This window comes from Enhydra lutris, unplaced genomic scaffold (assembly GCF_002288905.1).
Source record: "Enhydra lutris kenyoni isolate GAN:26980312 unplaced genomic scaffold, ASM228890v2 scaffoldscaffold27, whole genome shotgun sequence".
Classification (NCBI taxonomy): Eukaryota; Metazoa; Chordata; class Mammalia; order Carnivora; family Mustelidae; genus Enhydra; species Enhydra lutris.
The window spans coordinates 5628204-5651984 of record NW_019154111.1 but is presented as its reverse complement, the minus strand read 5'-3'; the positions used below and the strand labels follow the sequence as shown (position 1 = coordinate 5651984).

Genomic DNA, 23781 nt, shown 5'->3' with positions numbered 1-23781 from the left:
CATAGAGTTGAGGGTCCATATCTGGGCTCTCTACTCTGTTCCACTGGTCTATGTGTCTGCTTTTATGCCAGTACCATGCTGTCTTGGTGATCACAGCTTTGTAGGAAAGCTTGAAATCAAGTAACGTGATGCCCCCAGTTTTATTTTTGTTTTTCAACATTTCCTTAGCGATTCAGGGTCTCTTCTGGTTCCATACAAATTAGGATTATTTGCTCCAGCTCTTTGAAGAATACTGGTGGAATTTTTATTGGAATGGCATTAAAAGTATAGATTGCTCTAGGCAGTATAGACATTTTAACAATGTTTATTCTTCCGATCCAAGAGCATGGAATGGTCTTCCATCTTTTTGTGTCTTCTTCAATTTCTTTCATGAGTGTTCTGTAGTTCCTCGAGTACAGATCCTTTACATCTTTGGTTAGGTTTATTCCCAGGTATCTTATGGCTCTTGGTGCTATAGTAAATGGAATCGATTCTCTAATTTCCCTTTCTGTATTTTCATTGTTAGTGTATAAGAAAGCCACTGATTTCTGTACATTGACTTTGTATCCTGCCACGTTACTGAATTGCTGTATGAGTTCTAGTAGTTTGGGGGTGGAGTCTTTTGGGTTTTCCATATAAAGAATCATGTCATCTGCAAAGAGAGAGAGTTTGACTTCTTCATTGCCAATTTGGATACCTTTTATTTCTCTTTGTTGTCTGATTGCTGTTGCTAGGACTTCTAATACTATGTTGAACAAGAGTGGTGAGAGTGGGCATCCTTGTCATGTTCCTGATCTCAACCGGAAGGCTGCAAGCTTTTTCCCATTGAGGATGATATTTGCTGTGGGTTTTTCATAGATAGATTTGATGAAGTTCAGGAATGTTCCCTCTATCCCTATACTTTGAAGCGTATACACTATGGAGTATTATGCCTCCATCAGAAAGGATGAATACCCAACTTTTGTAGCAACATGGACAGGACTGGAAGAGATAATGCTTAGTGAAATAAGTCAAGCAGAGAGAGTCAATTATCATATGGTTTCACTTATTTGTGGAACATAACAAATAGCATGGAGGACATAGGGAGTTAGGAGAAGGGAGTTGGGGGAAATTGGAAGGGGAGGTGAACAATGAGAGACTATGGACTCTGAAAAACAATCTGATGGGTTTGAAGAGGTGGGGGGGGTGGGAGGTTGGGGGAACCAGGTGGTGGGTATTAGAGAGGGCACGGATTGCATGGAGCACTGGGTGTGGTACAAAAACAATGAATACTGTTATGTTGAAAATAAATTTTTAAAATGATTTAAAAAAAAAAAAGAATGGCACTGTGATCCATTTGCTCATTAGTCCCACAGGGAGCTCTGGAATGGTGCTATAGGGTTGTGCTAAGTTGAGGTGAGAGAGCCTGGTTGTTGTATCCAATATCATTCATAGAGGGGATCAGATGTGAGTAACCAGCAGCCAACCCTGCCGGCAGCTGAGCAAATAACTGCCTCTATCCTGTGGTACACCGCGACAGCCACTACCTTTTACCCCTGGTGCCACCTGAACCTACTGGTTTTGTACGCTGAGTTCACCCCTGGGAAAAGCTCTTCCAGAATTTTGTTTGGTCTGTCTCCTGGAAAAGTTTTTAAAGAGGTAGGTTAGCAGGATGAAGTAGCTCCTGTGACGAAAGCTGCCTTCAATTTGCAACTTATCTCCCTCCTGGACTACCCATTCTAGATTTCTCTCCTCCTTAACCAATATCTCTTCTGATCTAGGTGGCTTATGAATTATCACAACCTAAATTCTTATCTCTCAAGTTGTCTGAGTCCCTGGTCCACTTCTCCTTCTCAGATCATGGCTGCTGCTCTTATCCATCAACTTTCAAAAGTGGGAAGGGGTATATCATTGGATGGCCTAAGTGCCCAGTGTTTTCCTCCCTGGCTTATCATGTAACAGTGAAGGAGGCGTATCTCTTCCTGGGATATAGTTACTTACCCCTGCCTGCCAGTATGGCAACACCTTTCCGCACATACTGAACTCCTGAAATAAGGAGCCTGGGTTCCCCCTGGGAACTAAGACTAGGAACTATGATCCACAGAGCCTTAAATTCATGGGTGAGAAGTATTCATTTTCTAAGTGAGTCAAAGGGAGTAATGCTAAGCTAAACCACTTCTATTGTGTTTTCAGACTTGTGTATACTTACTGGGGACACAACACCCTCTAATGGATGTTGACTAGAGTATGCGTTACAGCCTGGAAGATGGCAGTGCATCCTTATAAGACTCTCCCCTTTTTTAAGTGGAGGAAGGATGCTGTTGACCATTTTAGGAAACAGAATTCTTTATTTCACTGATACCCTCCTTAATGGTGGGTCAAAATTTTGCATTTAAGATTCTACTATTATATCATTTATTTAAGTCTTCGAATATGGTATTCTATTTGATCTTTCTGAGTTTTCCTTAAAGTGAATTTTCTTAAAGAATCTATCAGAATGCACATACAGTTCTCTTATGCTACATTTAAGAATTATAAAGAAGCATTTTTCTCACATCCATATTTCCAACTACTTCCTCCATATTGATTAGAATTAAGTCCAAAATAGTAATTCACCTCATTGCTGCTTCTGCCATTTGAAGGAAAATATTTTTAGCAAGCAAAGACTGTACCAGATATTCAGCTTTTAGAAAAGGCTCTTTCATGGTAGCCGAATAATAGAAGACTCTCACTACTATAACTTGCTTCTGTGCCATGTCTTTATGAAATAAACCATCATTCGTATGTTACTTCAGGCTAATGGTTAATACCATGCTCCTAACTTAATCTTTGTCTTTCTCGTCTTCTTTATCCTAAATGTTCTCCCCTATGCCTCTTGTCTTGGGTTGATCTTTGAAAATATAAGCATATATTTTAATATGCATTGTTTTGGGGTTTTCCCCTTGTATTAAATTTATTCATGTTCTATACTTACATTTACCAATTCCAGACACAAAAATTTCAGTGTTATTTCTGAGATTGTATTTACCATTCCACATGAAGTCTTATTCTTTTCATTAATACTATGTATATACTGATAATGGAAGTATATTTTTATCTTTTCCCTTAAATTTCCGGATTCTACCCCAAGCCTCCTCTTCCAGTATACTTTTGTTGTCACACTTGCTGTCGTCCTTAACAGCTCATTTTACAGGGTGTTTTGCAGAGCTTTTTGGCCTCAATTTCTATTCAAGCTCTATTAATCATGCTGTCAATTAAAAAACTAAAGAGGTATTTCTGACATTCCTGGAATGTGTGTCTCTTTTCCTAGCTATTTGATATTTGTGACTATGAATCTTATTTTCTAATACCATCTGTGTAGCCAATTTGTTCATTTTTCATATCCTCTTATTTTCCTAATAGTGATGACTTTCAACTGAAGTAGGGAAAGAAAATATAATTTATGCTTCCAGTGCTTTTTATGTCCAGCCCAGGACTATAAGGTCACTAGAAATGTAAGAGATTTCTTGTCTCACTCAATCTCAATAAATCGACTTCTGTGGGCCAGAATTCACAGGTCTGTTGAGATTTGTCAAGCATTTGGTTAGAACACTGAAGATACGGAAACAAGCACGAGTAGTTCTCAAGATTTGTGAACAAGATCAGAATGATCACCATCTGAATAAGAGATCAATTAAAATCTACAAATAAGATTAACCCTCTCTTCCTTCACACAACCTAAAAGATGATTTAAACTTTTTATTTGGCAAGACTAGATGCTTGTCTTGATGGAAATACCCACCAAGGCTTCCATTTTTCCTTAAGAAAAAAAAAAATGTAACTAAAATGAGACACACTCATGTTTATTTAAAATGTCATCATAACTAAAGAACAGTGATTTATATGCAATCTGAAACACGGATAACTTATACTTCCAGTGTCAAGAGTTTGTCAGGTTTTTTTGGTTCTATCAACGTCCGGGAGAAAGGATATTCATGTTTCATGCAGGTTAATAAAATGAACAAACATTTGGCTACCAAATTTAATAAAAATATATCTTGAAAATCTAACATGCTCCCCAACACTCTTCTTTCTCAGTTAATTGAGGAATAATTGATATACAATAAACTGTACTTATTTAAAGTATTCATTTTGATGAGTTTGACTCATATGTACACCCATGAAGACATCACTATAATCAAGATGGTGAACATATCCATCACTGCAAAAGTTTCCTTGTGTTCTTTTATAATCCTTCCCTGCCACCCATGCCTGTACCCCCTGTCCCCCACCCCAGGTAATCATTGATCCGCATCTGCACTATACATTAGTTTCCATTTTCTGGCATTTTATATAAATGGGATCATAATGTTTTTATTTTTCATCTGGCTTCTTTCACTTAGTATAATTTTCCTTATATTCACCCATGTGGCTATAGCAGTACTTCATTTCTTTTTACTACTGAATGATATTCCATCCTGTGGATGTATCTCGGTTTATCCAAAACTTTGATTTATAATGGAGCCTTCTTCAATGAACTTGTGCCTTCCTCTAATATAGATGTCATGAAATCTCTTGTCAGTGGTAAAACTGATCAAGTTTCATTTCTGAGGCCACAAAGCTAGGGCAGACTTGGTATGGAAGGAGTCCTCCACTGAAGGTGGGAAGGAAATTCCCTGTGAGGTCAGTGTCCTCAACCTCCAAACACCATCTTCCAATCACAACATGTAATTGAGAATTTGTCTTTTGTTGTAAAATAATGTCTACGTGCAGAGCATCCTGATGAAGAATGATTAAAGGAAAGGTCCATTTCTCTTCTTCCCCACCTTGCCTTTTCAGACCCCTAAGGGGACCTGTGCAAAGTCAGTGAAGATTGCCATCGACGTAGGGTACCGGCACATTGATGGGGCCTACATCTACCAGAATGAGCACGAAGTGGGGGAGGCCATCAGGGAGAAGATAAAAGAAGGAAAGGTGCGGAGAGAGGATATTTTCTACTGTGGAAAGGTAAGATCTTCCCTTCACCCTCCAATTCCTTATATTAATAATGGGTCTTGTATCACTTTTCTCTGTTAAAGAATGTTGGGCTCACCAAGAATAGTGAGTTCTCAACTCCCAAATTCCTCATTTGTGCCTAGAATTCAGGGACTGATTAATTAGCTTGTTGAAGGTTAGGGCAAAACTCCTTCTTCATACATGGGCATTGATTTAAAACAATATGGGAAGATCCAGATCTACAAAGCGGAAGAACTGGGGAGTAGAGGCAGTGGGGGTGGTGGTGGTTCATATAACATAAGCATTTGCCAAAGCTTTCTTTAAAAGGGCAGCCTTTTTTTTTTTTTTTCTATGCCTATTTGTCCATAGATCACTGGGTTTTGTTTTTGTTTTTGTTTTTGTTTTTTTATTGAGCTACAATTCACATACCATAAAGTTCACCAGTTTAATCAGTGGCTTTTCATGTACTCACAAAGTTGCATAACCATCACTACTACCTAATTCCAGAATGTTTTCATCATTCCAAAAAATAGCCCCATACCCACCAGTAGTCACTCCCCATTTTTCCTTCTCCCCCTCTAATCACTGGCAACCACTGATCTGCTTTCCGTCTTTATAGTTTTCCTATTTTGGACAACTCATACAAATCAAACATATGATATGTGGCCTTTTGCATCTAGCTTCTTTCACTTAGTGTAACATTTTCTAGGTTCATTCATGTTATAGCATGTATGAGAATTTCATTTCTTTTTTATGGTCAAATAATACTCTATTGTGTGGATATATGACATTTAGTTTATATCATTACTTTTGAGCCTTTGAAATTTCCAATGTTAGAAATCACTATCCACTGAAGAGCAATCAGAAAGATAAAGCATCAAGATAAAGCCTGTGGAAATACAGGTTGCATATTTCCAGGCAGCTTTGCAGAAATTAAGCTGTACAACTTTGGAGAACATGTAATACAACTCTCCTGAGTGTTCTAAAAGAGAACAAGATATTGCTTCTGACTTCATCCACTCCCCAGACAACCCCTCCTCCTAGCTTCCTACTCAGGCTCATTGCCAAGCTCCCTAGGAGTTTGTGGTGCCCCAAGTCTCCAGCCACTTACAGATTATCATTCCAAGGGGCCACATACAGCCACTGTCCCAAAATATCAGCCTGAAGCTTTTTAGTTTATCATAGCTTTACAATTTTGATTCCTTAAGATTTTATTATTCAGTCTCTCCTTAGAGTAAATACCAAAGATTAACCTGGTGCTCCCAAATTTTCCTGATGAAAAATTTCTTGAACTCAGATCCTGAGAACTTAGACCAAAGAAGCCTGCCCAAAGCGAGGAATATTTTTGAAGATTTATGTCTTATTCAAAAATTTTTTCAGACTTTTACATCCCCCCCATGATATATTCTTATTTGTTTCATTTTGTTTCAGTGTAAAAATTAGGTTTTTAAGTTACCACTGAGAAAAATAAACCAAAAAACTTTTCTTATCTCCCCTGGTAAACAGTTAATGTTGTTGCAATATCTATCATATTAGAAAAATTGAACCAAATTATGTCATCTATTTCATAAAGTTGCTATGAGTTAACATTTATAAAGCACTTAAACATAGTACCTGGCACAGAGCTAGGACTATATGTGTTTGTTGAATAAAAATAACATGTATAAGAAAGAGTTTTCAGCTCGATGCGATGGCAGCAATAACACGCCAAATGGGCCCACAGTAATGACAAAAACACATTTTTCCACTACTCCTTCTACATTGTTTTTGCTTCTTTATGCATTTAAGGCAAGAAAAAAATTATTGTCCAACATAGAGAAAAATAAAATTTTACCAATTTTGCTTGCCCTTACTTGTGACAAAAAGGGTACAGAAATTTAATTTTTTCCCCAAAAAACACTTTCAACAAATTTGATGCTCCAAGAAAATGTATAAACTTATCCCAAGGTTCTGAGGCTCCCTCAGTGCCCTATGTTTTATAGACCCTGAGGGGATACACTCTCCAGTTTGACAATCTAAGCCTTAATCTTTCATTATCTAATACTTTAGAGACTGAGTAATTTCCTTTTCTTTCTTTCTTTCTTTCTTTTGTTAAGCTAAGTTTCTTTTATTTTTTCCAGCTTCATTGAGGTATAATTGACATATAACATTTTGTAAACTTAAGGGGTATACCATGTTGATCTGATACACTTCTGTATTTCACAAAATGATTACCACCATTGTGTTAGCTAACTCCTCCATCATATCACATAATTACCATTTCCTTTTTGAGGTGAGGACACTTAAGATCTATTCTCTTAGCACCTTTCAAATATATAATATAATAGTGTTAACTATAATCACTATGCTTTATATTAGATTTTATTTTATATTTATATATCTCATATATAAATTAGAAAGTGTTTAATATAATTAATTGAATTATACAAAATACATATATAAAATATGTTTATTATATAAAACTAAATTAATAATATTTATTTAGTTAGTTAGTTATATTGGATCCCTAAAATTTGTTTGCCTTGTCATTGAAAGTTTGTATGGTTTGATCAACATCTCCCCATTTTCATCTGTGAATAGCTGTCAAATTATTGACCTTTATTGGAGAGGCCAAGGCTGGGTCCTCCACACCACTATTTTGGTGATATTATTAGTTTAGCCAGAGAGCCAGTAATTTCATAGTATGAATTGTCAGAATTTCCCTGGGGTGTGAGTAGGACCAAATGAGAACAAAGGAGCAGAAAAAGGATACCTAAACATTTGCAATAACTTAAAGTTTCACCAGCTTCTGCACCACCTGTCCCAAGGTGAAGGATCCGGTGAAGTCACTCACACAACCATATTTCTTGTTCCACTAAAGCACATCTTTTATCACAGTGTCATGAAAATAAAGTGCTAAGCCCAGCCCTCTAGTGAGATCCATGTTCCCTAGCTACACAATGAGGAAAAGCAAAAGTATTGAAGGCCAATTCAGAAGTTAGCAGAGAGCAGGGCAAGACTTTGTCCCTGAACTAGGTACTCTGTGCTTCAGGTGGATTTTCAAGTCTCTGGTACTGTGTTTGGATAAAGTATATTCCAGGGGTCAAAAGTTGTATGAACTCATCCTATACCCAGATGACGCTGCAGCATGAAGGTATTTTTGTAAAATGAAAAGAGTGAATAATGTATAGGAGTGCTTTGTTAAGAATAAAGGGCTGCATGGTTGTTTAAAAAAAAGTGTAGATGGTAGTTAACTATCATCTTTTTATTCTTTCAGCTGTGGGCTACAAGGCATGACCCAGAGATGGTCCGCCCAACTCTGGAGAAGACACTTAATGTCCTCCAGCTAGATTATGTGGATCTTTACATCATTGAAATACCTATGGCTTTCAAGGTAAGTGCAGATGCCTAAAGGTTAGGTCTCTGCTTCCTTGGCAACCATTAGCCACAGCTGTGCCTGTGATGCTATAAAGCCAGTTTATTACTTATCACCAGAGAGTGTTAGGGCGTTCTGTTACTATAAATCAGATAGTACTGACCAACCCCAACAAATGCCTACAAAGATTATGTGTAACAGACTCAGTCCTGGAACCCTAGTTTCTTGATTCATAATCTAATGCACTTGCTAATATATCTGCCCTTTACAACTGTAATTTAAACCCTCTCCGTCAAACCAACATGTAGTCTCCTGACTGCCCTCTATATTTTAGCTAGCTAGCATTCAGACACACCCTTCTTCTTGTTCACACAGTCATGAAAATGTCCCTGCAGAACATAATGCAAGATAATATATACAACTGAAAACTTGCTCACCTCCCACTCCCTCCAAAAGGACATAGCTCAAAGAATAGTCAGGTTTTTGGAGCCAGATCCAAGGACAGATTATATATGTGAAAGCTATTCTTCTAGTTCCAATTCACTCCTTCTTTGAACTTTCTCAGTCTATGGGCTTGTTAATTTAACCACCCACAACACACCTGTATATGCCCTGCTAAAGAGCTGTCACTGCCTTAAAATTTCATTGAGGGCAGGAGAGATTGAAAAACAAAATTGGCCACTTGTCCACAGGGTAAATCAGATCCTGCTGCTAGTCAGGAAGAACAAAGACTCTGCCAGTACAGTGGCCAGAATTCCTTTATGTAGCCAACCTGGCTGCCCCTGTTTTGTCCTCTGGAAACACTTTCCTTCTCGGCTGTCTTCTGTGGTCACATCCAACATGGGCTTTGGGAAACATTGCCCTTTTGCATCCTACTTCATGTACATATAGGATTGGGGACTTCATGATGGCCTTGGTAATCATAGGCTTTCATAGTTAAGTTCAGATTTCATGGACAAAGAAATATCCCTTAAAATGTAATATACTTTCAGTAAATTCACATTCAGGTCCATGAATGAGTAGTTAAAACTAGAAATCTAATAGGGTCACATTTCCTATATCTAACTTGTGGCCTATGGTTTCTGTCTCTTAGTCAAGAACTTCTTTATTCTACTCATCTGCCCCATCTTCAGCTTACCGACCTCCATCTGACATGAAATAATATAAAACAGGCACAGCTAATGTGTTCCTTGCACCCAATCTGTATCTCATTGGATGGCGCACCTTTGTCCAGTAGGACATCTGTGGCCAGAGATCTTGTCTTCAGACACAATCAGAATTCTCCCAAAGTCCATTACTTCCCTCTAGGATTCCTACCTTCCTGCTTTGGCTGTCACTAACTTCTCTATCCCCTGAAGGCTCAGATCTAAACCTCTGTCATCTTGGATAACATCCAGAAATACAGAGTATGCATTTTAGAAAAATAACATCTTACCTCTCATTTTACGAGCCCAGTAGCAACAAACACATCTTTCTTCAAGACCTACCTGAAGACTGCAAAAATGACCAACAAATTATTTTTCTTTTTTTTTTTTTAAAGATTTTATTTATTTATTTGACAGAGAGAGATCACAAGTAGATGGAGAGGCAGGCAGAGAGAGAGAGAGGGAAGCAGGATCTCCGCCGAGCAGAGAACCCGATGCGGGACTCGATCCCAGGACCCTGAGATCACGACCCGAGCCGAAGGCAGCGGCCTAACCCACTGAGCCACCCAGGCGCCCATGACCAGCAAATTCTAACACCCAGTGGTTTTCTACTAAGTCCCCTAAAGCTCCAGTCTTAGTAGGCCCATTTGTCTGCATCTCAGGACAGAACAAAGCAACAATTTAACAGATTCTATGCTATTACAGAGCAGGGATTACCAGCAGCTGGAGATGGGATACTTCTCATGGTCCACAAGCCCATGTTGACCTAACCAATTTCCCATTTTTGGTCCACTACTTGCCATAGCCCAGCATCTTTGTATTAGTTACAACTTGTTATAATCGGCAGAAATCCAACTCAAATTGGTGTTTAGCTAAAAAAGGAGCTAAGAATTCCAAGGGGTATCTAATTCAGGCATAGCTGGATCCAGAAGTTCAAACTATGTATCCAGCCCTTCATCTGTTTTGGTTGGCTTCATTCTCAAAAATCCTTCTCTATATGATGGCAAAATGGCCATTGACATGCCAAGCCTACATTGTCAGCACAATGTGAGAATTCAGAGAAAGAGAGACCACACAGTAAACCTCATGGAGAAATACCGGCTAGCCTTCATTTGGTCGTGTACCTATTACTGACTAATCTTTGCTAAAGGCCAAATGAGTGACTGACTGACATCTATGACCAAGAATAAGAGCTGGGTCAGCCCACCCAAACAACATGGAAAGAGCTCCTCCAGAGGGGATAGAGTAGGTATGATAGAAAACAAAATAACAGATATCTACTGTAGTTAATTAGAGGCCACTTAACATAGTGGTACGGAGCAGGGGCTCCAGAGGCAGGCTGCCTAGTTTGAATCCCAGCTGTGTCATATACAAGCCAGATGACTTGGTCAGGTTATTACCTGATCACTTTCTACATCACCTAAACACCAGGCAGTAGAAAAAGTCTGTATGGGCTTTGGAGTCATGCAGAAGGGGGAATGAATTTCAGCTTTATTATTTACTAGCAACAGTCACTTTGATCTTTCTTTCTTTCTTCCTTTCTTTTTGTTCTTTCTGAACTTCAATTTCTTTATCAGTAAAATAGAGACAATAGCAACTACCTTGACAAGTGTGAGGAGTCATTAAATTATATATGTGACATTGCTGGCACAATGTCTAACATTTTATAGATAATAAATGAAAGATGAGGGACGCCTAGGTGGCTCAGTTGGTTAAGCGGCTGCCTTCGCCTGAGGTCATGATCCCAGCGTCCTGGGATCGAGTCCCGCATGGGGCTCCTTGCTCAGCAGGGAGCCTGCTTGTCTCTCTGCCTCTGCCTGCCACTCTGTCTGCCTGTGTTCTCTTTCCCTCTCTCTCTCTGACTAATAAATAGATAAAACCTTTAAAAAAAATAAATGAAAGATGATATTCTGAAATGTTCACATGGAAGGGAACGTTATTAATAAGATATCCCAATAACCTAATTTCACAGAAGAGAAAGTTGAGGCCCCAAACAAGGAAGTAACTCACTCAAGTTTAAAGTTCATTAGAATGGGACCAGATGGTGGGTTCCCTGATACCAACCCCATTCTTGTTCTCCTACATGACACTGCCTTCTGCCTTGTCTTTCCAAACCTAGCAATCCCAATACTCTGTGGACTATAGTGATTTTTTAAAATTTCAGGTTCTTGGGAGTTGTAACTTTAGCCCTCATCCTCACACAGCTAACTTCACTCATGTTCAAATGGTAGATTTCTAAGCTAAGTCTTTAAGATTTGGAAAGAGCCTATATCTAAAAGTGAGAAAATGAAATTTACTTCTCTGTGGCTGACCAATGATTTGTAAAATCTTTTTGGGAAAGGTAAACAGAGAATTTCCACTCCTATTCTTAGATGGGATCAAGGCTCAAGGATACAGAGAGACAATAAAACTTTTAACAGTAAGAAATTACACAGTATAATAACATTACTTCTCACATGAACCTGTAATTCCTATAATGGAGAAATCAATCTTTGTAGCCAAAATATCACATGCTTTTTGAATCTCATCGTATTTTTAACAAGAAACCTTTCTTGCTAAAATATTTTTGCACTTTAACATTTTTTAAATGTCAAGTTAACAAGCAGATACAATTTTAGAACAACGAAATAAAAAAATCACAATAGGACATTTTTTTTATTTTTATTATTTATTTTGACAGACAGAGATCACAAGCAGGCAGAGAGGCAGGCAGAGAGAGAGAGGTGGAAGCAGGCTCCCACAATAGGACATTTTTAAGGATCTTTTTAAAGATTTATTTGAGAGAGAGAGAGCACGAGTTGTGGAGGGGGAGCAGAGGGAAGAGGGGAGAGAATCTTAAGCAAACTCCATGTAGAGCTGGACAAGGGGCTCAATCCTAGGACCCTGTGATCATGACCTGAGCTGAAACCAAGAGTCTGACATTTGACCAACTCAGTCACACAGGTACCCCATGATAAGACATTTTTAAAAGAAAGAAGTTACTGCTGCGCAAGAATGAGAGTCAGTAGCATGGGTTTTTAGAGGGTTGGATTATTCTTCTAGCAATATCTTACAGTAAGGAGCAGGCATAAAGGACAAAGACAATGGGTTTATCAGGATGAATGGATTGGTAAAGTAGACACAGATGAAGGGAAGCATCATAGAAATATTTAACATGGGTGCAGTCTTCATAAGGACTTAATTAAAATCTGGAGAAGTAAAAATTATTTAACAGAGTTCCTAACAGAGGCAAAAAGAAAGCCATTTCAGAACAGAAGTAAAACTAGGAAATGCAAAAGGCAAGAAATATGGAGAAAGACTGGAATGAAAAATGTGGGGTCATAAGTGTTGAGAAGTTCAAAGAGCTTAGAAATCAGAGATAGAAAGGGTAATTAACATGAATGATTATGGGGCATTGAGGAGAAATGAGCCCTTTTCCTGTTCTCAGTGAGACAGAGGAATTGAGAAATTATTTTCACTAAAGAGTATAATGGAGAAAATGTTATCACCAGAGGGGAAGTTTCATTCAGGTGAGATGACAGAAGGGAAACTTTTTTAAAATTTTAAGAGTATAATTGATTTTGTCCAGTTGCTTGATTTTCAACAAAAAAAATTCCTATTATCAAGGTCTAGAGACTTCCATCCTGCCATTCAAATCTAAAAGACACTTTGTCCCCATATTATCTGATCTCTTTCAATACAGGTGGCTACTACCTTTTTCTTTAAACATTTTCAGTTCATGGTTCTATGATATCACCATCTCAGAATGCTTTGACAGACTCTTCCCTGTCAACCTCCAAATGTCATTATGCCAGTACTCTATTCTTAATATTGTCTTACTGGGCCACACCTTCTCTAAAGGTGATCAGTCAAATGGATTGAATACCACTTTATATGCTGAGGACTTCCAAATTTGTCTACAGTCAAGACTTCTTTCTCAGCCTCTCTCAGATTACTCTGTTTAATTGCCTCCTCAAATACCCAGTGAATGTCTAATTACCATTTCATTCTCAACATAACCAAAACAAAACTCTTGATGGCTAGCTTAAACTCAGGGAATGATCACCACCAGTCAACCAAGGAACCTAGAAATCTTCTTTTATTTCTCTCTATCCTGTTTCCAAGCCCATAAGAGAAGGATCCCATTTTTAGATAAGTGAAAAAGGAAAAATCTGAAAATCAATGGTCAGTCTTAGTTGGAAAAGTATTACCCAAAAAGTAGGTTTGATACTGAGATACTTTGTGAAGTCAAAAACAGATGCTAAACTCCTGGAGGGCCCAGAAAGGAAAAGAAGAGAATCATTGGGCAGATTAGTCAGAACTAAGAAGTAATGGGCTGAGTTTTCCCTTATATGTAGGGAGCATTCCACTCATTAGCTATACTTTTCTTAGCTGAAGAACTTCCTCTCACACTTCATGATGATCTTTGGTTTCTTATCAGAGTAAGAAATTTGCTGTTCTCAAATTTGGCAAGGGTTAGTGTTAGGTCAAAATACTGAGCATAAAAGTCTTAATTCTCAACTTCTACTCCTTGTTTATTAGTAATTTTATTATTAACTGTTAGAGTGGCTGGTGGTGAGTGTGGCAAAGAATTGCACGAAGAGTAGAGCAATAAACAGGACAGAGTTTATTCACTCTCCATGGGAGGAGAGGGACCAGACATTCAGAGAAATGTTGGCCCCCAAGTTTCTGTCAGCCTGGGCCTTTTAAGGGACTTCAAAGGATCTGAGAGGGTTATAGCTGTATCCATTGCCAGGAGTGGGGGTTGGGGGGGTTGGTGGTAAGGGGAAGGGGTTGACTCAGCCAGGTAGAGCAGGAGGCAACAGGTTTTTCAAGGGGCTCTGTCCAAGGCTTATCTGGGATGTGGGCTGTGATCAGGCTAGAGAATATATTTTGTAGTTGGTGTCCACTTTCCAAAAATGTAGGGCACCATGATCTAGAAAAACAGGGCAAAGTACTGACACCTGTGAGTTTTGTCTGTAAGTGTGGCTGGGGTCATTGTGGGAGCGGGGGAATTGAACAGATTCCTTTCATTATGAGAGAACGTCAAGGTTTAAGAACAATAATAATCTGTCAATAAATAAAGGAAAATGAATGCCTGGGTGAAATAATGAGACTAATGTGTCATATTTATTATATATAAATATAAAAATAATTAAAATTGAATTGCTTTCTCAGGGCCAGGCTATATGGTATAATGACAACTCAAATTCCATAATTTTAATTCCCAGATATAAATAAAATAAATTATACTCATTTTTTTTTGTAGCCTGGAGATGAACCCTATCCTAAAGATGAGAATGGCAAATGGTTATATCACAAGTCAAATCTGTGTGCCACTTGGGAGGTAAGTTTAAATGGGTCTCTTTTCTTGAAGACTACATTTTTAAACTGTGATTTGACTATTCCTGTTCAATAAAGGGAGAGATGCAGCCTTTACTCCTAATGGAAAGTAATAGTCAGAACAGGTATTTTTAACCATAAGCAAAGTTGTGTAAAATTCCCACTTCTCTGCACTGAAAAATTCTTGATTTTGTTTTGATGGAAAAGAAAAATGCCAAAGAAGAGAGAAGTGTAGAAAGAAAAAGAAAGTAGAGGAAGTAAGTTCTAATGTAACTATAAATAAAAAGTGTATAAATGGGATAAATTCACAAATTTTTGAAGTTTCTCAAATTGAATTTACAAAAATCAATAATATGTTTAAAAGAAACAAACTTTAAATGATTCATGAAAAACTGAAAAAAAAAACTTTGGTTCCAATTCTGAGCAAGCTCCTTCCCCAGGATCATCAGAGTAGGAAAACTAGGGAAGAGTAATGAGAAAACCTGCATGGATTCATGATTGGGGTGGAAGATACAGATATTTTGAACTGGTTTATTTATGAGGTAATATGACAGCTTTTACCTAGAATAGAAGGCAGCCCAATAAGCTGTAAGAGGATAACATAGGAGAGGACCTTAGAGTTCTTTTTGCTGTTTCTTCTCTTCTGCTATAGCTTGGAGCAAATATTGTCTGCTCCATCCATGCAGAAACTTAAGACTCATGTTCAGATGTCTTCAGGAATCAAATCAGAGTAGCACTGAAAACCTGCACTTGTGAGAGGCTGAGAAAAACCTAAGTTACTATCTGACCTCTTGTTTCCCCTCCTTCTCCCATTCCAAACTCCAGAGGCTGGGAAATTACACTCTAAAAAGTACCTCTTTCTAATGGACTTCCACCCTATAAATAATAGCTGAATTGTGGAATTGTTTTGAAGGGTGAGGAGGCATTGACTGCATTTTCTGGTGCCTGGGACTCTCCACCCAACAGACCATAAACTCATTCTTGACCTCAGTGTAGATGACTAGGTTTGGAGTGTGGTATTCCCTTCCAAGTGACAGACTGATAGCGTAGCCAGTATCCCCAGGAAATACCCCCAGGCTGTATTCACAGCCCCAAATTACAAGGCATTTATTTTACAAAGAAACTTCATATTTTAATTAGAGATCTGAACATAAACAGAACAGAGAACCAACAACTTTTAACTTTTTAAGCCAATTAATATATTCAAGGAGATAAGATATTAGCAATATGAAACAAGAACAAGAATACATCTTTTTAAAAAACAAGCAAAAATAATAATTAGAAAAATGTAAAACAATGCAATCAATGGGATAAAAATAGAATAGATACGGACAAAGAAAAAATTATCAGATTGAAGATCAGAATGAGGAACACTATCACCCAATATGAAGAAGGACAGGAAAATTTTTTAAATATGAAGGAAAAGCTAAGAGATGTGAAGGATAAAATTGGAATTTCTAGTATTCATATAATAGGAGTCTCAGGAAAAAAGGAAAGAAAAAAGAAAAAAAGGTAATATTTGGAGAAAAAAAAAAGAGAGAGAGAGATAAAGGGCATGGATTACCAAAGGAAAGAAAAAAAGAAAACCCTTACCTAGACACATTACAGTGAAATTTCAGAATATCAAACATACAGAGAAAATGTTAAAACTTCCTTAGTATAACAAACAAGCAAGTAAGGAAAAAAAATTGAAGAAACAAAAACAAATCAAGGAGAAAACAGGAAAAGAAGAGAAGAGAGAAAATGAATAGATGGGAAAAATAAAAAACAAAGAGCGAGATGGGAGATTTAAACTCATTTATATTAATAATCACAATATATGTAAATAGTCTAAACAACTCAGTTAAAAGGCAGAGGTTATCAGAATGGATAAAAAGCAAAAGCCCGCTACATAGATTAAAAAAAACCCATTCTAAATAAAAAGACACAGATAGGTTAGAAGTAAAATCTTGAGGAAAAAAGTAAAAGTATAAAAAAGATACACTATGCTGACAGTAATCAAAAGATAGTTGGAGTAACTATTTTAATATCAGCAAAGACTTCAGAGCAAAATGTATTACCAAGCTTGGATAAAGAAGTTTGTTTTATAATAATGAAGAGATTAATCCTAAATATCTATGTACTTAATAACAGAACTCCAAAATACATGACACTTAAATGAAGAGAACTAAAAAGAGAAAGAGAATAGTCTGCAATAATAGTCAAGGATTTTAAAAAGTAGACAAAATCTATAGAAGATATTTGAACATTATCAACTGCTTGATCTAATTGACATTTATAGACTACATCACCAAAATATAACAAAATGCTATTTTTCAAGTGCACATAGAACATTTAACAAAATTGTCTATGGTCTGAGATATGAAACAAATCTCAATACATTTAATAACATTCTTTATGCAAAGTAAATTGTCTGATAAAATTAGAATTACAGGGGTGCCTGGGTGGCTTAGTGGGTTAAAGCCTTTGCTCTGCCTTCGGCTCAGGTCATGATCTCAGGGTCCTGGGATCAAACCCCGCATCAGGCTGTCTGCTCAGCAGGGAGCCTGCTTCCTCCTCTCTCTCTGCCTGCTTCTCTGCCTACTTGTGATCTCTGTCTGTCAAATAAATAAATAAATTATTTAAAAAAAATTAGAATTACATGCTCTACCAACTAAGCTGGCCAGGTACCACTACGGAGAACAATTTTTAAAACTCTATGTCAAAAGATATATCATGTTCTTTTATAGAAAGACTGAATACATTAAGATGTTAATTTTCCCCAAACTGATTGAAAGATTCAATAGAATCACAGCCAAATTACCAAAAGAAATTAAAAAGTTGATTCTAAAATTTATAGGGAAGTGTAAATAGCATGAAGATAAAAGATTCAATTTACCAAGAAAATATACCAGTTTTTAAACACATATGTACTATATAAAATATCTTTAAAATATATAAAGCAAAAGTTGATAAACTGTAAGAAGACATTGATAAATGCTTCTAATATAGTGGGAAATTTCTTACATGTCCCTTTAAATTATTGGGAAGCCAAGAAAAGCTAGACCTAATTTTGTATAGTGTGTGTGTGTGTGTGTGTGTGTGTGTGTGTGTGTGTGTGTGTATGAGAGAGACAGAGCAAGAGGAGAGAGATTTGTATCTAATAAAAGGAGACTATACATTTTCACACACACCAGACATTTTTAAAAATGGATCAGGTACCATGCCATAAAGCAAATCTCAACAGATTTCAAGAAGTAAAATCATTCTTAATGGACTAGTATACATTGTGAAAATTCAAGGGAAAGATATGCTGTACAGTATTTCTGAAACTAATTCAAGTGTAGAATTCCTGCCTGTCTCTCCCACTTTTTTTTTCTTCACAGAATGTGTATTAACGTACCCAAGGACTTTGTTCCTTAAAAGAATTCATCGTCACCCTCATAAACATTCTCATTTGTTTTGAGGCTTTTTCCTTAACCCATTGACCTTTACTCAACAGGCTTTGGAAGCTTGCAAAGATGCTGGCTTGGTGAAATCTCTTGGAGTATCCAATTTTAACCGCAGGCAGCTGGAACTCATCTTGAACAAACCAGGACTCAAACATAAGCCAGTCAGCAACCAGGTATAGTTTGCTAGGAGGTGGGAGGTGAGAGGGGGAGTGAGGGGTGGGGGAAGATTCCAATATTTATTTACCAGGAGAACCCTGGACTAGGAGTCAGAAATCTTGTGGTCACTCTACATATATCTCATCATAAGACCCTGAGAACAAGTCTTTTTATTTCTCTCAATTTATGTCTCTTAAAAAAAGATTTGCAAGTTCAGATCCAGGCAAAAATAATCCAAAAATATTTTTGAGGAAAAGTAATGAGGAGAAACTAGATCTGCCAGATACTAAGATATGCAGAGTACTTAAAATTATGTAAGATTAGTGTAAGAACCAACAGATAACCAAATTAATAGAAAATAAGCAATACCTTAAAAACAGGCCCAAGTATAATAAAAACTTAATGTAGAAACAGTAACACAAACTAATGTCAATGGCAAAGAGATGAAATTTTCAGTAAATAGTTTGGAGGAAATGGCTAATTGTATAGAAACAAATACAGATCTTTGCCTCATGTCATACTCCTAGTATCTCTTCAATCAGGAGTTAAAGATGAAACAGGAAGTCACTTGTGAATACTACAAAATGATTTTAGTTTTCTAGAGCTATAGGTAGAAATGAAGCCATTGGAAAATTATAAAAGAAACTGACATATTGAATAGTACAAAAACAAACTCTAAAAATATTGGAAACAAAGAATAAAAAATGGATAATTATATTTTTAAATATAATAGAAAGGGAGATCATATCCTTATGAATTAAAGCTTAATAAAAATTAATGAAAAAAATTAAAAAAACACTAAAACTCAACAGAAAAGTGAGCAAAAGAACTGTGAATAGAAATTCGAGAAGACAAATTTCAAGACTAGTAAACATATAAAAAATGTTCAACTCCACTAGTAATTACAAGTATTATTTTGTACCGTATATCAAATTAGCAAAGCTTTTATTTTTTAATGTAATGTTCCATATAAGCAAGTGATAAAGTGCTGCTGGCATGTACAAATTTGTTTGTCCTTACTGGAAAGCTATTTGGCAATAAGTGTCAAGAGCCTTAAAAAATGTTCATAGTCTTATATTCCTAAGAATTTGCCCTTGTGAAAAAGAAAATCTGAAAGCCTTTAGGTGTGTTTGTCACAGCACTGTTTATAAAGGCCAAAAAAAAAAAAAAAAAGGAAAGGAAACAACACAAATATGAAAAATTAGGAGAATATTTAAATTATAAAAATCATATAATATAAAAATCTTAAAGATGTTCTCGAATAATTTTTGAGCAAAAGAGCAATGGCCATGATATTAAGGGGAAAAACCAGGATACAAAATGTAATTCAATATTGATGTGAATATATTATTTAAAAACATGCATAGAAAAAATATTGGAAAGAAATATATCAAAATACTAACTGTAGTTATCTCTGGTTGAGAATTACAAGTGAATTTTTTTTTCTTCTTTATGCTTTTCTGTATTTTCCAAGTCTTCTGTAGGGCGCATATGTTACTTTTATAATCAAAACAAAATACTGTTACCCACTAGTTAAATGGGGATAAAGATACTCTCTTCACCCTACTTCATAGAACACTAAGAAGCTACATTTAAAAAACATTCTTTGGGTAAATATTCACGTACTGGAGTTATGGTTGACTTGTTTTCTTGATTCATTGTTTTTAGCAACTCGAAACAGTCTTGAGTTCATAACAGAAAGAATAAATTATTACCTATCATGATAATTACCAGCTAAAAGACAGGTATTGCTGTGTTTAGAAGTATCATTTCCTATGACACTTAAGCTAACACTATACCATGTGCTCTAAAGAGCCGAGAGCAACAACCCTTGATTTCGTAACTGATCTCCATCTATCACTTTGTTCCTACTCTAACCCTCACTAGCACGTCTCCCTCCTGCACCCTACAAGAATAATATTTTGTTATAAAAGGTTAAAATGATACATGTTTCTTCTTACAAATATACTAAGAAAGATGGTGATTTTTGACCTCAGAATGAAAACTGGAATAGGAATTGACAGTGTGTCTCCTCGTGCTAAGGAAGAGGAAACTAAATTTCCCATTAGAATAAATCTGAAGTATAATTTGCAAATTTTTATATTTTTTCATAGACTTTATGAACAAGGGCCCATAGAATATGACCTTACTCTATACTCATTCTCAGAGCCTGAGCATTCCAAGCTTCCTTAGTACTATCCATGGTGTCTATATAAACAAATGTGTCTCCAGGCTCCATCCCTGGCTTAGTCTCTCTGAAAGCCTTCCTGGTGGACAATTTGTCATGCAGCATTCTCCCAGCCTAATTCAAAGTAGACTGTGGATCTACCTCAGGCCATTTAATCTCACACACCTAACTCTACTAACAAATGAAGGGAGGGAGGTGGGGAGAACAGTAAGATCTCCAAGTTCTTCAGTTTTTCCTAACCCTATTCATTATGCTGAAATCACAGATGTTCTGATAGGAATCAATAAATACTTTTTGAGTGACTTAATGAAATGGAAAACCCAACACCAACTTTTACAGAAAGACACAGGATGGGGTTAATGTCTTCCTTCACAGGTTCTGTCCAGCTTAACTTCACCATGTGAGATTTTGATATCTGAAGTTCTGTACTACCAAATAGTGTGGTAAAAGCCCCAGACCTGTCAAGACACTGACACGTGACATCAATTTTACATAGTATGCAAGAAAAAGTAAAGACTGCATCTCCATTGGCCCATCCACAAAGGATATCTTGCTATACCCTGTCTGTAGCAAAGAAGGAAGCAAGTGTGCTTAGATATGCTTCTCCTTGGAAATGAGCAAGTTCCAGGGCAATGACGACATCAAGGCACTGTGACAACAGAAACCATTACTACCCTCTACCTTAAACTGAACATCCCATGCCAGCATTCCAAACAAGGATTATTCACTGGCCTGAAATGACCACACCAAGCCGCAGTCCTGACAAAGCCCCTCCTGTAACAGTCCCCAGCATCAGTAATACTTCCTAAAGTGCTAACTTGGTCCTCTCTGTATCATAACACTTTCATTCAACAGTCATTGAGCACCTGCCCTAGGCCAGGCACTTTCCTAGGTTCTAGGCATGCATAAGTGACAAAAGACAGATAAAGCCCTTCTTCTTGGAACACTAGCTGTCTAGTGGGGAGCACACATTAATCAAACAATCACAAAAGTTATCAATAATTAGAAACTGAGATAAACACTCTGAGAAGAAGGAATATGGTTCTCTGTGAATTCATAAGCCCTTGGATCGTAGTTTATCCACTCCAACCCCCAGCATTTCCCTTACTGGTTGTCCCTTTAGTGATATGCTGTCAAATTTTTACCTGACAACTATCAATCCAAAGATTTATATATTTTTTAAAGTTATGTTGTTGAGTTTCTATGTTAGCTCAAAAGCTTTTGTTGAGCAGAAGTTTCTAGTATGTTGCCCAACACAACTCTCTGTGTAGTCCCAAGCTTCAGTTCACAGATTCAGTTCAGTCACAGATCCAAAATGTGCATACCTGTTTTACTTCTAACTGTAATAGCCTTATTACCCATAGCTTCTGCCACAAGCTGTATGCGGTCCTTTTTAAAAGGGTAGGTTATAAAACTGTTTGATGTGTATGTAAGCACACACATATATATATACACATATATGCATACATACTTCTACATATTTAATAGGCCAAAGACAAGCAACAGCACACCAATTTGATTAGAAAGGAGTCCTTGTGAGAAAATGAAATGTTGTGTTTGGAATGAGCAGGTGGCCATTAAGTTAAGGAACTCATACTTAGTTTCTAAGCAGTGGAATGATGCGATATACGTGTTTTGGAGAGACCAGTCTACCAATAATAGACAAGATTGGAATTGAAAAAGTAGGGAGCAATGTTGGAAGTCGGAGAGGGTAAAGGAAGGAAACACTAAGAAGTGTGATTCCTGCCTTATTTTAGTCTGTGTGTTACTTTGTAGAATTATTTAAGAAATGTTCCAAGGGGGAGAAATCCCACAAGTGTTTCTTAGGGTAAGGGAACAAGATTATGTCAGGGGGGAAAAAAAGTTAATCAAATTAGAGAACAGAAAGAGGAGACCCACCACAAAGAGGCCCAGTTTACTTTTGCCATTTCATAAGCAGCATCTCCTTGTGCCTTCTAGAAATAAAACTTGTCAAATACTCACTATTCCAGACAATGAAGATAATAAATATATGCTTCAATTATTTCAATTCAGCCTTGGTTGATTTTAATTTAAAAAGGAAAAAAAGAATAGGTCAAAAATTATCATGGTGGTTAAGAAGAAACTTTGAGAAGAACTTTCTGACACAGTATTTTTAGTGCAGGAATCTTGCCAGTAAGATACTAAAGATGAACATAGGCCTGCACAGGGTGGTGTAAAGAACTCTTGGCCAAAACGACAAAATTCATCTTTAGATTTCATTTTATACATACTTTACCCCTTGTGAAAATATTCTTAGACGCTTGAGAGCTACAGGGAGAGGGTTTCTGCAACATGTCACTTCTACTACCAAGACTGTAATCTGAACCTCTGAACCTTGAGACTGTTTTTTTTTTTTTTTTTTTTTTTTTTTTTGGTTACAGAAAATTGTATTTGCTGGAATGGTGACTGTAAATAATTAAGTCTGTTCCCTCAAAGTTTTAAACTATGATAAGTTTACAAAATTGAATTTGTTCCCCACTCACTTACTTTAGAATTATTCCACAGATGGTAACCTCACTAACCTCATTTTAATTAATCTCACCAACAAATAGTGTAAAATTCCTTGTTAGGAAAAGTATTTAGCAGTTGCCTCATTATCCATAATACTCATAAGTGGGTTTTATTGAAAAACTTTTTAAAAACTGTGTAAAACTGCGTTCACTACAAGATTTTAATTTTGTGTCCTGCTTTCCAATGCAACCGTGCAGGTCGAGTGCCACCCATATTTCACCCAGCCAAAACTCTTGAAATTTTGCCAACAACATGATATTGTCATTATTGCATACAGCCCTCTGGGTACCTCCAGGAATCCAAGCTGGTAAGCAATGCTGTATGTCTCTTCAGCAGTGTTTCCTTCAGTGTAGAGTATGAGACTAATGTGAATTACTTGATTGGCATAACTATATGGCTCTGTGATTTTAAGAAAGTAAGTTAATCTCTTCAAGCCATTCTCTGTATATACAAGTTGGAGCTAATAAAACCTTCCTCACAAATGTGGTATAAGAATTGATTATACTGTATGTATAAAATTACGTAACAGTGCCCGAAATATAGGAAATGTTCAGTGTTAGTTTAGGTATTATTATTTGACAAAGAGTCTCCATGACCATATCCTCAAAATTTAGGATTTTTTGATCTCTGGATTCAAAGGTAGCACTTCTGATGTGATATGTTCCACAGACTTAAGTAGAAATTTTTTACATGAAGATGACTCTAAGAGTTGTATGTAAC

At 36.8% G+C, this 23781-nt stretch overlaps 1 protein-coding gene across 2 annotated transcripts in view; it reads left to right on the top strand.

The window, feature by feature from the left end:
• The window catches only part of LOC111152033 (aldo-keto reductase family 1 member D1), a 44466-nt gene that overhangs the window by 8597 nt on the left and 12088 nt on the right, over positions 1-23781 (top strand). The window contains exons 2-6 of one of the 2 annotated variants that reach the window (XM_022510308.1): positions 4777-4944; positions 8189-8305; positions 14681-14758; positions 18236-18358; positions 23259-23368. In XM_022510308.1, the coding sequence (XP_022366016.1) occupies positions 4777-4944; positions 8189-8305; positions 14681-14758; positions 18236-18358; positions 23259-23368 (596 nt within the window). The remainder of the gene's footprint in view (positions 1-4776; positions 4945-8188; positions 8306-14680; positions 14759-18235; positions 18359-23258; positions 23369-23781) is intronic. The other variant, XM_022510309.1, reaches the window with a different exon arrangement.